The following is a 14,644-nucleotide window of genomic DNA, read 5'->3' as shown; positions in this document are numbered from 1 at the left end:
CCAGTTTGTATTACTTTTCCTCAATTGTTTTTGTTTATCATTGAAAAAACCTGACTACTCTAGCTTACTATTGAAAATAAACTATTTGTATAACCTGATGTAGGTAATTTGTTAAGAACTACCTCAGGTCAAGAGAAATTTACTGGAAGACCAACAAATATAAACGTTATCTGTTTTTTATTCAAGGTTTGGTGTTGGGTTAACCACCCAGTAAATGTTAGTCAAATTGTGGATAGTATGGTTGCCGGCTGTGGATCTCACCTCCTTCTTCTCCATAGTGATGAGTTCATTGTTATTTGCCTGGCGTGAACTGTCTTCACTTATATGTTCCTACTGCTTTATAAGTATTGCACAGTACTGTACTGCTAATTTTGTCATAATTCTTAACATTGTACACGGGGGCCGTCCCAAGTTCGCAGTTCTCTATTATTCACGGATGACACCCTGGAGCCTTGCTGGTTGCCAAACTAGAACAAGTTGGGAAAGAGATCCTTGCTAAGACTGAGGAAGTAGCCGACAGAATGGAGGTGGTTTCTAAGAGGAGTTATGCTGAGGTATTAGCAGGGCCACGGGAGGTGGCGGAGAGTAATGCAGGATCAGAACAGGTTCTACAGCAGCTAGGGACTCTGAAGAAGTGTGTCGAAGAAATGAAAATTAACGAACCTACTGTTAGGGGAGAGGAGGAACAACAGGATCATTTCCAGCGCAGGAACAATGTAATAGTTTTTGGAGTCCCTGAGAGCCAGGTAGAGGGAACTGAGAGTAAGATAACACACGATAAGATGCAGTTTAAGAATATTTGTACAGAGGTTCTGAAGATGCCATCAACCCCTCAGGATGTGATGAGGTTGGACAAAAGCATGGGGATAAGCCTTGCCCCCTCAGGATCACACTAGTGAGTGAGGAGGAGAAATGGGAGGCTATTCGGCAGGCAAAAAAATTTGCAAGGAGTGAGGCATTTCGCAGTGTATTCATTCACCCAGATCGCATGGTAATGCAGAGGGAACAGCACAAGAAGCTCCTGCAGGGCTTGAAGAAGAGAAGGGAAGAGTCGAGGAGGAACGGGGACGGGTGTACATGGGCTATATTCAGGGAGAGGGTAGCGGAAGCAAGTGTGCCGACACGGGCACCGCCATCTCTGGGAGGGCCCCTGGGAGCGCCCCTGTCCCAGGGAGCATACTGGCTTGCGCTACCGCCCTTGGCAGAGCCCCTGCAGGCGCTGCTGTTCCTGGGAGAGCCCCTGAGAGCGCCAATGTCCCTGGAAGAGACTCTAGGGGTGCCACCGCCCATGGCACGGTCCCTGGGAGAGCTCCCGTCCCTGGGAGGGCCGTGGTTGCAGTAGTTTTGCGCTATTTAGAGCTCTGGGAGAAGCGACATTAAATAAATACACCACCACACATCACATTTCTAGTATCATCTCATTCTGAAGAAGGTAATGGAGAATAATATCCAACAGGAAAGCATAAGTTGAGGTGTTGTGCTGACTGCCAGCTCTCTGCTCCTATTGGCTGTAATTTGGTGGGTTAAAAGAATAGTCCACCAATCACAGTTAAGTAAGGGACTGCTGGAAGTATGTAATATATATATATGACACTATGGACAATCTTGCCATAGGGCTCCTGGGGACCCTTGGTACGATTTCTGGGGTCGGCGCTTCCCCTGGGAGGGTCCCTGGGAGCTCCGCTGTCCATGACATGGCGCCAGTGGACGCCACCGCTCCTGAGAGGTTCTCTGGGAGCGCTGCTGTCCCAGGAAGAGCCCCTGGTGGCGTTAGCGCCCCTGGCAAAGCCTCTGAGTTCCCCGCAGTCTCTGGCAAGGAACCAGGGGACGCCAACGCTCCTTGTAGGATCCCTGGGGGTGCTCACGTGCCTGGGAGGGCCCCTGAGCTACCGATGGTCCTGTGAGTGTCCCTGATGGCGCCATCGTCTCTGGCAAGGCCCCTTCGGGCGCCATCGCCATTGAAGGGCACCTGGAGGCGCCGATGTCCCTCAGAGGACTCCTGGGACGCCGCTCTCACTGGAAGAGTCCCCAGGGTGCCGCAGCCCCTGGGAGGGTCCCTGCAAGTGCTCCCGTCTCTGGGAAGGCCCCTGGTTGCAGTACTTTTTGCTCTATTTAGAGCTCTGGGAGAAGCAACGTTAACCAAATACACCGCCGCCCATCACATTTCCAGTATCATCACATTCTGAAGAAGGTAATGGAGAATAATATCCAACAGGAAAACATAAGTCGAGGTGTTGTGCTGACTGACTGCTCTCTGCTCCTATTGGCTGTAATTTGGTGGGTTAAAGAATAGTCCACTAATCACAGTTAAGTAAGGGACTGCTGGAAGAATGTAATATATATATGACACTATGGACAAGCTTGCCATAGGGCTCCTGGGGACCCTTGGTACGATCCCTGGGGTCGGCGCTTCCCCTGGGAGGGTCCCTGGGAGCTCTGCTGTCCATGACATGGACCCAGTGGACGCCACCGCTCCTGAGAGGTTCTCTGGGAGCGCTGCTGTCCCAGGAAGAGCCCCTGGTGGCGTTAGTGCCCCTGGCAAAGCCTCTGAGGGCCCCACCGTCTCTGGCAAGGCCCCAGGGGACGCAAACGCCCCTTGCAGGACCCCTGGGGGTTCTGACGTGCCTCGAAGTGTCCCTGAGCCACCGATGGCCCTGAGAGTGTCCCTGAGGGCGCCACCGCCTCTGGCAAGGCCCCTAGGGGCGCTACCACCCCTTGAAGGGCACCTGGAGGCGCCGATGTCCCTCAGAGGACTCCTGGGACGCCGCTGTCACTGGAAGAGTCCCCAGGGTGCAAAAGTCCCTGGGAGGGTGCCTGCAAGTGCTCCCGTCTCTGGGAAGGCCCCTGGTTGCAGTAGTTTTTGCACTATTTAGAGCTCTGGGAGAAGCAACGTTAAATAAACACACCGCCACCCATCACATTTCCAGTATCATCACATTCTGAAGAAGGTAATGGAGAATAATATCCAACAGGAAAACATAAGTCGAGGTGTTGTGCTGACTGACTGCTCTCTGCTCCTATTGGCTGTAATTTGGTGGGTTAAAGAATAGTCCACCAATCACAGATAAGTAAGGGACTGCTGGAAGTATGTAATATATATATGACACTATGGACAAGCTTACCATAGGGCTCCTGGGGTCCCTTGGTACGATCCCTGGGATCGGCGCTTCCCCTGGGAGGGTCTCTGGGAGCTCTGCTGTCCATGACATGGCCCCAGTGGACGCCACCGCTCTTGAGAGGGTCACTGGGGGCGATGCTGTCCCAGAGAGAGCCCCGGGGAGCGCCGCCGTCCCTGAGAGGGTTCCTGGGAGGGTTCCTGGGAGCACCGCTGTCTCTGGGAGGGCTCCTGTGAGTGCCGATGACCCTCAGAGAGCCCCTTGGGGGGAGGGAGGGGGGGCCAGTGCCCCAAGCAGGGCCCTTAGGGGAGCCAACGCCTCTGGCAGGACCCATGGAGGCGCTTCCGTCCCTGAGAGTGTCCCTGGGAGCGTCGCTGAGCCTCAAGGGCCCCTGGGGCACTGCTGTCCCTGCTAAGTCCCCTGGGAGCACCGTTGTCGCTGGGAGAACCCCTGGGAGTGCCACTGCCCCTGGCAAGGTGTCTGGGAGCGCCGGCGTTTGTGGAAAGGCCCCTGAGGGTGCTGCCATCCCTAGAAGGGCCCCTGGGCGCACCGAAGTCGCAGGGAGAGCCCCTTGTGGCGCCAGCGCCCCTGGCAAGGCCTCTGAGTTCCCCACCGTCTCTGGCAAGGAACCAGGGGACGCCAACGTCCCTTGCAGGACCCTTGGGGGTGCTCACGTGGCTGGGAGGGCCCCTGAGCTACCGATGGCCCTGTGAATGTCCCTGATGGCGCGATCGCCTCTGGCAAAGCCCCTTGGGGTTCCACCGCCATTGAAGGGCACCTGGAGGCGCCGATGTCCCTCAGAGGACTCCTGGGATGCCGCTGTCACTGGAAGAGTCCCCAGGGTGCCGCAGCCCCTGGGAGGGTCCCTGCAAGCGCTCCCGTCTCTGGGACGGCCCCGAGTTGCAGTAGTTTTTGCTCTATTTAGAGCTCTGGGAGAAGCAACGCTAAGCAAATAAACCGCCGCTCATCACATTTCCAGTATCATCGCATTCTGGAGAAGGTAATGGAGAATAATATCAACAGGAAAACATAAGTTGAGGTGATGTGCTGACTGACTGCTCTCTGCTCCTATTGGCTGTAATTTGGTGGGTTAAAAGAATAGTCCACCAATCACAGTTAAGTAAGGGACTGCTGGATGTATGTAATATATATATGACACTATGGGCAATCTTGCCATAGGGCTCCTGGGGACCCTTGGTACGATTTCTGGGGTCGGCGCTTCCCCTGGGAGGGTCCCTGGGAGCTCCGCCGTCCATGACATGGCCCCAGTGGACGCCACCGCTCCTGAGAGGGTCTCTGGGAGAGCTGCTGTCCCAGGAAGAGCCCCTGGTGACGATAGCGCCCCTGGCAAGGCCTCTGAGGGCCCCACCGTCTCTGGCAAGGCCCCAGGGGCCGCGAACGCCCCTTGCAGGACCCCTGGGGGTGCTGAAGTGCCTGGAAGGGCCCCTGAACCACCGATGGCCCTGTGAGTGTCCCAGATGGCGCCACCACCTCTGGCAAGGCTCCTGGGGGCGCCACCGCCCCTTGAAGGGCACCTGGATGCGCCGATGTCCCTCAGAGGACTCCTGGGACGCTGCTGTCACTGGAAGAGTCCTGAGGGTGCAAAAGTCCCTAGGAGGGTCCCTGCAAGCGCTCCCGTGTCTGGGAAGTCCCCTGGTTGCAGTAGTTTTTGCACTATTTAGAGCTCTGGGAGAAGCAACGTTAAATAAACACACCGCCACCCATCACATTTCCAGTATCATCACATTCTGAAGAAGGTAATGGAGAATAATATCCAACAGGAAAACATAAGTCGAGGTGTTGTGCTGACTGACTGCTCTCTGCTCCTATTGGCTGTAATTTGGTGGGTTAAAGAATAGTCCACCAATCACAGTTAAGTAAGGGACTGCTGGAAGTATGTAATATATATATGACACTATGGATAAGCTTACCATAGGGCTCCTGGGGACCCTTGGTACGATCCCTGGGGTCGGCGCTTCCCCTGGGAGGGTCTCTGGGAGCTCTGCTGCCCATGACATGGCCGCAGTGGACGCCACCGCTCTTGAGAGGGTCGCTGGGAGCGCTGCTGTCCCAGAGAGAGCCCCGGGGAGCGCCGCCGTCCCTGGCAGGGTTCCTGGGAACACCGCTGACTCTGGGAGGGCTCCTGTGAGTGCCGATGACCCTCAGAGAGCCCCTTGGGGGGGGGGGGGCCAGTGCCCCTAGCAGGGCCCTTAGGGAAGCCAACGCCTCTGGCAGGGCCCAAGGAGGCGCTTCCATCCCTGAGAGGGTCCATGGGAGCGTCGCTGAGCCTCAAGGGCCCCTGGGGGCACCGCTGTCCCTGCTAAGTCCCCTGGGAGCACCGCTGTCGCTGGGAGAACCCCTGGGAGTGCCACTGCCCCTGGCAAGGTGCCTGGGAGTGCCGGCGATTGTGGAAAGGCCCCTGAGGGTGCTGCCATCCCTAGAAGGGCCCCTGGGAGCACCGATGTCCCAGGGAGAGCCCCTGGTGGCGCCAGCGCCCCTGGCTAGGCCTCTGAGTTCCCCACCGTTTCTGGCAAGGAACCAGGGGACGCCAACGCCCCTTGCAGGACCCTTGGGGGTGCTCACGTGCCTGGGAGGGCCCCTGAGCTACCGATGGCCCTGTGAGTGTCCCTGATGGCGCTATCGTCTCTGGCAAGGCCCCTTGGGGCGCCACCGCCATTGAAGGGCACCTGGAGACGCCGATGTCTCTCAGAGTACTCCTAGGACGCCGCTGTCACTGGAAGAGTCCTGAGGGTGCAAAAGTCCCTAGGAGGGTCCCTGCAAGCGCTCCCGTTTCTGGGAAGGCCCCTGTTGCAGTAGTTTTTGCTCTATTTAGAGCTCTGGGAGAAGCAACGTTAACCATATACACCGCCGCCCATCACATTTCCAGTATCATCGCATTCTGGAGAAGGTAATGGAGAATAATATCAACAGGAAAACATAAGTTGAGGTGCTGTGCTGACTGACTGCTCTCTGCTCCTATTGGCTGTAATTTGGTGGGTTAAAGAATAGTCCACCAATCACAGTTAAGTAAGGGACTGCTTGAGGTATATAATATACAGTGTATGACACGACGGTTAAGCATGTCGTAGGGCCCACCGGGACCCTTGGTACGGTCCCTGGGGTCGGCGCCAGCCCTGGGAGCTCTGCTCTCCCTGGCTACCATCCTGGAGAGGGCCCTTGGGTGCAACGCTTTCCCTGGGAGGGCCCCTGGGTTCTCCACCGTCCCTGGCAAGACCCTGGGAGCACCAATGTCCTTGGGAGAACCTATGTGAGCGCCGCTGTCGCTGGCAGAGCCCCTGGGAACGCGCCACTGCCCTTGGCCAAGCCCCTGGGAGTGCTGCCGTTTCTGGGAGGACCCCTTGGAAGGCCACTGTCCCAGGGAGAGAACTTGGGGGCGCCAGCACCACTGGCAAGGCCCCTGAAGGCGCCACTGCCTCTGGCAAGGCCCTTGAGGACGCCACTGCCTCTGGCAAGGTCCCTGGGGGCACCACCGCCTGTTGCAGGGCCCCTGGGTGTGCCGTCGTCCATGGGAGGGCCCCTGGGGCGCTGCTGTCACTGGGAGAGTCAATGGGGGCACCGCCATCTCTGGGAGGGCCCCTGGGAGCGTCCTTGTCCTTGGAAGCGTCCTGGCTTGCGCTACCGCCCTTGGCTCGGTCCCCGCGGGCGCTGCTGTTCCTGGGAGAGCCCCTGAGAGGGCCAATGTCCCTAGATGAGCCTGTAGGGGTGCCACCGCCCATGGCACGGGCCCTGGGAGAACTCCTGTCCCTGGGAGGATCCCTACAAGAGCTCATGTCCCTGGGAGGGCCGTGGTTGCAGTAGTTTTGCGCTATTTAGAGCTCTGGGAGAAGCGACGTTAAATAAATACACCACCACCCATCACATTTCTAGTATCATCGCATTCTGAAGAAGGTAATGGAGAATAATATCCAACAAGAAAGCATAAGTTGAGGTGTTGTGCTGACTGCCAGCTCTCTGCTCCTATTGGCTGTAACTTGGTGGGTTAAAAGAATAGTCCACCAATCACAGTTATGTAAGGGACTGCTGGAAGTATGTAATATATATATGACACTATGGACAATCTTGCCACAGGGCTCCTCGGGACCCTTGGTACGATTTCTGGGGTCGGCGCTTCCCATGGGAGGTTCCCTGGGAACTCCGCTGTCCATGACATGGCCCCAGTGGACGCCACCGCTCCTGAGAGGGTCTCTGGGAGCGCTGCTGTCCAAGGACGAGCCCCTGGTGGCGTTAGCGCCCCTGGCAAGGCCTCTGAGGGCCCCACAGTCTCTGGCTAGGCCCCAGGGGACGCGAACGCCCCTTGCAGGACCCCTGGAGGTGCTGACGTGCTTGGGAGGGCCCCTGAGCCATCGATGGCCCTGTGAGTGTCCCTGATGGTGCCACCGCCTTTGGCAAGGCCCCTGGGGGCGCCACCGTCCCTTGAAGGGCACCTGGAGGCGCCGATGGCCCTCAGAGGACTCCTGGGACGCCGCTGTCACTGGAAGAGTCCCCAGGGTGCAAAAGTCCCTGGGAGTGTCCTTGGAAGCGCTCCCGTCTCTGGGAAGGCCCCTGGTTGCAGTAGTTTTTGCTCTATTTAGAGCTTTGGGAGAAGCAACGTTAACCAAATACACCGCCGCTCATCACATTTCCAGTATCATCGCATTCTGAAGAAGGTAATGGAGAATAATATCCAACAGGAAAACATAAGTTGAGGTGTTGTGCTGACTGCCAGCTCTCTGCTCCTATTGGCTGTAACTTGGTGGGTTAAAAGAATAGTCCACCAATTACAGTTACGTAAGGGACTGCTGGAAGTATGTAATATATATATGACACTATGGATAAGCTTACCATAGGGCTCCTGGGGTCCCTTGGTACGATCCCTGGGGTCGGCGCTTCCCCTGGGAGGGTCTCTGGGAGCTCTGCTGCTGTCTCAGAGAGAGCCCCAGGGAGCGCCGCCGTCCCTGGCAGGGTTCCTGGGAGCACCGCTGTCTCAGGGAGGTCTCCTGTGAGTGCGGATGACCCTCCGAGAGCCCCTTGGCGGGAGAGGGGTGGGGGGGCAGTGCGCCTAGTAGGGCCCTTAGGGGAGCCAACGCCTCTGACAGGGCCCATGGAGGCGCTTCCGTCCCTGAGAGGGTCCCTGGGAGCGTCACTGAGCCTCAAGGGCCCCTGGGGGCACCGCTGTTCCTGCTAAGTCCCCTGGGAGCACCGCTGTCGCTGGGAGAACCCCTGGAAGTGCCACTGCCCCTGGCAAGGTGCCTGGGAGCGCCGGCGTTTGTGGGAAGGCCCCTGAGGGTGCTGCAATCCCTAGAAGGGCCCCTGGGAGCACCGAAGTCCCAGGGAGAGCCCCTGGTGGCGCCAGCGCCCCTGGCAAGGCCTCTGAGTTCCCCACCGTCTCTGGCAAGGAACCAGGGGACGCCAACGCCCCTTGCAGGACCCTTGGGGGTGCTCACGTGCCTGGGAGGGCCCCTGAGCTACCGATGGCCCTGTCAGTGTCCCTGATGGCACCATCGCCTCTGGCAAGGCCACTTGGGGCTCTACCGCCATTTAAGGACACCTGGAGGGGCCGATGTCCCCCAGAGGCCTCCTGGGACGCCGCTGTCACTGGAAGAGTCCCCAGGGTGCCGCAACCCCTGGGAGGGTCCCTGCAAGCGCTCCCGTCTCTGGGAAGGCCCCTGGTTGCAGTAGTTTTTGCTCTATTTAGAGCTCTGGGAGAAGCAACGTTAACCAAACACACCGCCGCCTATCACATTTCCAGTATCATCGTATTCTGGAGAAGGCAATGGAGAATAATATCAACAGGAAAACATAAGTTGAGGTGTTGTGCTGACTGACTGCTCTCTGCTCCTATTGGCTGTAATTTGGTGGGTTAAAGAATAGTCCACCAATCACAGTTAAGTAAGGGACTGCTTGAGGTATATAATATACAGTGTATGACACGACGGTTAAGCATGTCGTAGGGCCCACCGGGACCCTTGGTACGGTTCCTGGGGTCGGCGCCAGCCCTGGGAGCTCTGCTGTCCCTGGCTACCATCCCGGAGAGGCCCTGTCCCTGAGGCCCTGCGCACACTGTCCCGACAAGACCCTGGGAGCACCAGTGTCCTTGAGAGCCCTTTACAGATGTGTCGCGCCACTGCCCTTGCAAAGCCCTGGAGCTGGGAGACCCTTTGAAACTGTCCAGGGGGAACTTGCCACCACTGGCAAGGCCCCTGAAGCCGCCACTGCCTCTGGCAAGGCCCTTGAGGACGCCACTGACTCTGGCAAGGTCCCTGGGGGCACCACCGCCTGTTGCAGGGCCCCTGGGTGTGCCGTCGTCCATGGGAGGGCCCCTGGGGCGCTGCTGTCACTGGGAGAGTCAATGGGGGTACCGCCATCTCTGGGAGGGCCCCTGGGAGCGTCCTTGTCCCTGGGAGCGTCCTGGCTTGCGCTACCGCCCTTGGCACGGTCCCTGCAGGCGCTGCTGTTCCTCGGAGAGCCCCTGAGAGAGCCAATGTCCCTGGATGAGCCTGTAGGGGTGCCACCGCCCATGGCACGGGCCCTGGGAGAACTCCTGTCCCTGGGAGGATCCCTACAAGAGCTCATGTCCCTGGGAGGGCCGTGGTTGCAGTAGTTTTGCGCTATTTAGAGCTCTGGGAGAAGCGACGTTAAATAAATACACCACCGCCCATCACATTTCTAGTATCATCACATTCTGAAGAAGGTAATGGAGAATAATATCCAACAGGAAAGCATAAGTTCAGTTGTTGTGCTGACTGACTGCTCTCTGCTCCTATTAGCTGTAACTTGGTGGGTTAAAAGAATAGTCCACCAATCACAGTTATGTAAGGGACTGCTGGAAGTATGTAATATATCTATGACACTATGGACAATCTTGCCATAGGGCTCCTGGGGACACTTGGTTCGATTTCTGGGGTCGGCGTTTCCCCTGGGAGGTTCCCTGGGAACTCCGCTGTCCATGACATGGCCCCAGTGGACGCCACCTCTCCTGAGAGGGTCGCTGGGAGCGCTGCTGTCCCAGAGAGAGCCCCGGGGAGCGCCGCCGTCCCTGGCAGGGTTCCTGGGAGCACCGCTGTCTCTGGGAGGGCTCCTGTGAGTGCCGATGACCCTCAGAGAGCCCCTTTGGGGGAGGGGGGGTGGCAGTACCCCTAGCAGGGCCCTTAGGGGAGCCAACGACTCTGGCAGGGCCCATGGAGGCGCTTCCGTCCCTGAGAGGGTCCCTGGGAGCGTCGCTGAGCCTCAAGGGACCCTGGGGCACCGCTGTCCCTTCTAAGTCCCCTGGGAGCACCGTTGTCGCGGGGAGAACCCCTGGGAGTGCCACTGCCCCTGGCAAGGTGCCTGGGAGCGCCGGCGTTTGTGGAAAGGCCCCTGAGGGTGCTGCCATCCCTAGAAGGGCCCCTGGGCGCACCGAAGTCGCAGGGAGAGCCCCTTGTGGCGCCAGCGCCCCTGGCAAGGCCTCTGAGTTCCCCACCGTCTCTGGCAAGGAACCAGGGGACGCCAACGTTCCTTGCAGGACCCCTTGGGCTGCTCACGTGCCTGGGAGGGCCCCTGAGCTACCGATGGCCCTGTGAGTGTCCCTGATGGCGCTATCGTCTCTGGCAAGGCCCCTTGGGGCGCCACCGCCATTGAAGGGCACCTGGATGCGCCGATGTCCCTCAGACGACTCCTGGGACGCCGCTGTCACTGGAAGAGTCCCCAGGGTGCCGCAGCCCCTGGGAGGGTCCCTGCAAGCGCTCCCGTCTCTGGGACGACCCCCGTTTGCAGTAGTTTTTGCACTATTTAGAGCTCTGGGAGAAGCAACGTTAAATAAACACACCGCCACCCATCACATTTCCAGTATCATCACATTCTGAAGGAGGTAATGGAGAATAATATCAACAGGAAAACATAAGTTGAGGTGTTGTGCTGACTGACTGGTCTCTGCTCCTATTGGCTGTAATTTGGTGGGTTAAAGAATAGTCCACCAATCACAGTTAAGTAAGGGACTGCTTGAGGTATATAATATACAGTGTATGACACGACGGTTAAGCATGTCGTAGGGCCCACCGGGACCCTTGGTACGGTCCCTGGGGTCGGCGCCAGCCCTGGGAGCTCTGCTCTCCCTGGCTACCATCCCGGAGAGGGCCCCTGGGTGCAACGCTGTCCCTGGGAGGGCCCCTGGGTTCTCCACCGTCCCTGGCAAGACCCTGGGAGCACCAGTGTCCTTGGGAGAGCCTATGTGAGCGCCGCTGTCGCTGGCAGAGCCCCTGGGAAGCCACTGCTCTTGGCCAAGCTCTAGGAGTGCTGCGCTTCTGGGAGGCCCCGGAAGGCCACTGTCCAGGAGAGAACTTATGGGCGCCAGCACCACTGGCAGTGCTCCTAGTGCCACTGCCTGGCAGCCCTCTGAGGACGCCACTGCCTCTGGCAGGTCCCTGGGGGCACCACCGCCTGTTGCAGGCCCTGGGTGCTGGACATGGGAGGGCCCTGGCACGCCATTGACTGGAAGAGTCCCCAGGTTGCAAAGTCCGATGTCCCCGCGCTCCTGTCTCTGGGAATGCCCCTGGTTGCAGTAGTTTTGCTCTATTTGAGCTCTGGGAGAAGCAATTTAAATATAACACCGCCAATCACATTTTGTATCATTACATTCTGGAGAAGGTATATATTATCAACAGGAAAACATAAGTTGAGTGTGTTGACTTGACTGCCTTCGCTCCTATTGTTGTAATTTGGTGGGCAAAGAATAGTCCTCCAATCATGAGGGACTGCTTGAGGTACATTATATACAGTGTATGACAGACGGTTAAGATGTCAGGGGCCCACTGGGACCTTTGGTATTGTCCCTGGGGTCGGCGCGACACTCTGGGAGTTTGCTGTCTCTGGCTACTCATCCCAGAGGGCCCCTGCGTCGCTGTCCGAGGGCCCCTGGGTTCAAGCACTGTCCCTGGGCAGGCCCTGGGAGCACCAATGGTCCTTGGGAGAGCCTATGTGAGCGCCGCTGTCGCCAGCAGAGCCCCTGAGGCTGCCGTTTCTGGGAGGACCCCTTGAAGGCCACTGTCCCAGGGGAGAACCTGGGGCCAGCACACACTGGCAAGGCCCCTGAAGCTGCCACTGCCTCTGGTGGCGCTCCTTAAGGACGCCACTGCTCTATGTCCTGGGGCACCACCGCCTGCTTAGGCCCTGGGTGCGCTGTCGTCCATGGAGGGTCCCTGGGGCGCTGCTGCCTGGGAGAGTCAATGGGGCACCTGCCATCTCTGAGGGCCTTTGGGAGCGTCCCTGTCCCTGGGAGCGTCCTGGCTTGCTGCAGCCTTGGCACGGTCACTGAGGGCGCTGCTGTTCCTGGGAGAGCCCCTGAGTCTGTCCCCGATGAGCCTGTGGGTGCCACCGCCCATGGCACGGGCCCTGGGAGAACTCCTGTCCTGGGAGGATCCCAAGCGCCATGTCCCTGAGGCCGTGGTTGCAGTAGTTTTGCACTATTTAGAGCTCTGGGAGAAGCAGCGTTAATAAATACACCGCCGCTCATCACATTTCCAGTATCATCGCATTCTGGAGAAGGCAATGGAGAATAATATCAACAGAGAAACATAAGTTGAGGTGTTGTGCTGACTGACTGCTCTCTGCTCCTATTGGCTGTAATTTGGTGGGTTAAGAATAGTCCACCAATCACAGTTAAGTAAGGACTGCTTGAGGTATATAATATACAGTGTATGACACGAAGGTTAAGCATGTCGTAGGGCCCACGGGACCCTTAGTATGGTCCCTGGGGTCGGCGCCAGCCTGGAGCTCTGCTCTCCTGGCTACCACTCCGGAGAGGGCCCCTGGGTGCAACCTTTGTCCTGAGGAGGGCCCTGGGTTCTCCACCGTCCCTGGCAAGACCCTGGGAGCACCAGTCGCTGAGCCTATGTGAGCGCCGCTGTCGCTGGCGGGGCCTGGGAACACGCCACTGCCCTTGGCCAGCCCTAGGGAGTGCTGCCGTTTCTGGGAGGACCCCAGAGGCCACTGTCCCAGGGAGAACTTATGGGCGCCAGCACCACTGGCAAGGCCCCCTGAAGGCGCCACTGCCTCTGGCAAGGCCCATGAGACGCCACTGCCTCTGGCAAGGTCCCTGGGGGCACCACCGCCTGTTGCAGGGCCCCTGGGTGTGCCGTCGTACATGGGAGGCCCCTGGGACGCCGCTGTTACTGGAAGAGTCCCCAGGGTGCAAGTCCTGGGAGTGTCCTACGCGCTCCGTCTCTGGAATGCCCCTGGTTGCAGTAGTTTTGCTCTATTTAGAGCTCTGGGAGAAGCAACGTTAAATAACACCGCCACCCATCACATTTCCAGTATCATCGCATTCTGAAGAAGGTAATGGAGAATAATATCAACAGGAAAACATAAGTTGAGGTGTTGTGCTGACTGACTGCTCTCTTCGCCCTATTGGCTGTAATTTGGTGGGTTAAAGAATAGTCCACCAATCACAGTTAAATAAGGGACTGCTTGAGGTATATAATATACAGTGTATGACACGACGGTTAAGCATGTCGTAGGGCCCACCGGGACCCTTGGTACGGTCCCTGGGGTCGGCGCCAGCCCTGGGAGCTCTGCTGTCCTGGCTACCATCCCGGAGAGGGCCTGGGTGCGTCGCTGTCCTGGGGAGGGCCTGGGTTCTCCACCGTCCTGGCAAGGCCCTGGGAGCACCAATGTCCTTGGGAGAGCCCAGTAGGCGCCGCTGTCGCTGGCAGAGCCTGGGAGGGCTGCCGTTTCTGGGAGGGACCCTTGGAGGGCCACTGTCCCAGGGGAACCTGGGGGCGCCAGCACCACTGGCAAGGCCCCTAGAGCCGCCACTGCTCTGGCAAGGCCCTTAAGGACGCCACTGCCTCTGGCAAGGTCCCTGGGGGCACCACCGCCTGTTGCAGGGCCCCTGGGTGCGCTCGTCCATGGGGAGGTCCTGGGGCGCTGCTGTCACTGGGAGTCAATGGGGCCACCGCCATCTCTGGGGGCCCTTGGGGCGTCCCTGTCCCTGGGAGCGTCCTGGCTTGCGCTACCGCCTTTGGCACAGTCCCTGCGGGCGCTGCTGTTCCTGGGAGAGCCCCTGAGTCTGCCAATGTCCCTGGATGAGCCTGTAGGGGTGCCACCGCCCATGGCACGGGCCTGGGAGAACTCCTGTCCCTGGGAGGATCCCTACAAGCGCTCATGTCCCTGGGAGGGCCGTGGTTGCAGTAGTTTGCACTATTTAGAGCTCTGGGAGAAGCAACGTTAAATAAATACCCACCGCCCATCACATTTCTAGTATCATCACATTCTGAAGAAGGTGGAGAATAATATACAACAGGAAAGCATAAGTTGAGGTGTTGCTGACTGCAGCTCTTCTCACTCTTGGCTGTAACTTGGTGGGTTAAAAAGATAGTCCACCAATCACAGTTAAGTAAGGGACTGCTGGATGTATGTAATATATATATGACACTATGGACAATCTTGCCATAGGGCGAGGGACCCTTGGTACGATTTCTGGGGTCGGCACTTCCCTGGGAGGTCCCTGGGAGCTCCGCTTGTCCATGACATGGCCCCAGTGGACATAACCAAAA

At 58.3% G+C, this 14,644-nt stretch overlaps 2 protein-coding genes across 2 annotated transcripts; both read right to left on the bottom strand.

The window, feature by feature from the left end:
- Window positions 1-6,190: 6,190 nt before the first annotated feature.
- Window positions 6,191-6,907, bottom strand: LOC121853146 (basic salivary proline-rich protein 1-like). Its single transcript, XM_042347089.1, has one exon. The coding sequence runs from the start codon at window positions 6,905-6,907 to the stop codon at window positions 6,191-6,193; it is 717 nt and encodes a 238-aa protein (XP_042203023.1).
- Window positions 6,908-9,966: 3,059 nt separating this feature from the next.
- On the bottom strand, window positions 9,967-11,860 carry LOC121853145. Its single transcript, XM_042347087.1, has 4 exons — window positions 11,781-11,860; window positions 11,112-11,674; window positions 10,662-10,889; window positions 9,967-10,580 (listed from the first exon to the last, which is right to left on the bottom strand). Exons 1-4 carry the CDS (start codon window positions 11,858-11,860, stop codon window positions 9,967-9,969), a joined length of 1,485 nt encoding a protein of 494 aa, XP_042203021.1.
- Between the last annotated feature and the right edge of the window lie 2,784 nt (window positions 11,861-14,644).

Source organism: Homarus americanus, unplaced genomic scaffold (assembly GCF_018991925.1).
Source record: "Homarus americanus isolate GMGI-L3 unplaced genomic scaffold, GMGI_Hamer_2.0 scaffold32871, whole genome shotgun sequence".
NCBI classification, from domain to species: domain Eukaryota; kingdom Metazoa; phylum Arthropoda; class Malacostraca; order Decapoda; family Nephropidae; genus Homarus; species Homarus americanus.
The sequence above is the reverse complement of the archived record's forward strand: the minus strand, read 5'-3'. Positions and strand labels throughout refer to the sequence as shown.